The sequence below is a fragment of the Empidonax traillii genome, unplaced genomic scaffold (assembly GCF_003031625.1).
Source record: "Empidonax traillii isolate 1590-97213 ecotype Southwest subspecies unplaced genomic scaffold, ASM303162v1 scaffold3177:size20968, whole genome shotgun sequence".
Lineage (NCBI taxonomy): Eukaryota > Metazoa > Chordata > Aves > Passeriformes > Tyrannidae > Empidonax > Empidonax traillii.
The window spans coordinates 16,547-17,571 of NW_020958370.1; the positions used below are offsets into that span (position 1 = coordinate 16,547).

The 1,025-nt window shown below is 54.1% G+C and overlaps 1 protein-coding gene across 1 annotated transcript in view; it reads right to left on the reverse strand.

Moving 5' to 3' along the window:
- EIF4B (eukaryotic translation initiation factor 4B) overlaps positions 1–497 on the reverse strand; it is a gene marked incomplete at its 3' end in the record, with an annotated part of 4,403 nt that extends 3,906 nt beyond the window's left edge. The window contains exons 1-2 of the mRNA XM_027910321.1: positions 479–497; positions 21–153 (exon numbers count right to left, since the gene is read on the reverse strand). Of these exons, the coding sequence (XP_027766122.1) occupies positions 21–153; positions 479–497 (152 nt within the window). The remainder of the gene's footprint in view (positions 1–20; positions 154–478) is intronic.
- Positions 498–1,025: the final 528 nt, after the last annotated feature.

A 1,025-nucleotide genomic window follows, 5' to 3' on the forward strand; every position in this document is an offset into this window, starting at 1 on the left:
TCCCCAGGAAGGCCGTGTACGGGGGGGACTTGGGCAGGCGGCTCCTGTCGATGTTGGGCTCGCGGGCGGCGCGCGGCGCCGTGGGCAGCAGCGAGCGGTCGATCGGCGGCGCCCGGTACACGTCGTCGTCGTTGCTGTGCCACGTGGTGGAGGCTGCGGGGGATGGAGGGACACGGCATGGGGGGGAGGGGGGGAGACTGGAGTCAGTCAGAGTCAACTGGAGTTAATCAGAGTCAACTGGAGTTAATCAGAGTCAACTGGGATCAACCAGAGTCAACTGGGATCAATCAGAGTCAACTGGGATCAACCAGAGTCAACTGGGGTTAATCAGAGTCAACTGGGGTTAATCAGAGTCAACTGGGGTTAATCAGAGTCAACTGGGATCAACCAGAGTCAACTGGAGTCAACCAGAGTCAACTGGGGTTAATCAGAGTCAACTGGGGTCAACCAGAGTCAACTGGAGTCAATCAGAGTCAACCAGAGTCAACTGGGGTCATGTGGAGTGACTGGGGTCAACCAGAGTCAACTGGAGCCAACCAGGTTAACTGGAGTCAACTGGAGTCAGTCAGAGTCAACTGGAGTCAACCAGAGTCAACTGTTGGGGTCATGTGGAGGTAACTGGGGTCAACCAGAGTCAACTGGGTCAACTGGAGCCTCATCCGCAGTCAACTGGAGTCCACAAGAGTCAAATGGGGTCAACCAGAGTCAATTGGAGCCAACCAGGTCAACTGGAGTCAACTGGAGTCAATCAGAGTCAACTGGGATCAACCAGAGTCAACTGGGGTTAATCAGAGTCAACTGGGATCAATCAGAGTCAACTGGAGCCAATCAGAGTCAACTGGAGTCAGAGTCAACTGGAGTCAATCAGAGTCAACCAGAGTAAACTGGGGTCATGTGGAGGTGACTGGGGTCAACCAGAGTCAACTGGGTCAACTGGAGTCATTCAGAGTCAACTGGAGTCAACAAGAGTCAAATGGGGTCAACCAGAGTCAATTGGAGCCAACCAGGTCAACTGGAGTCAATCA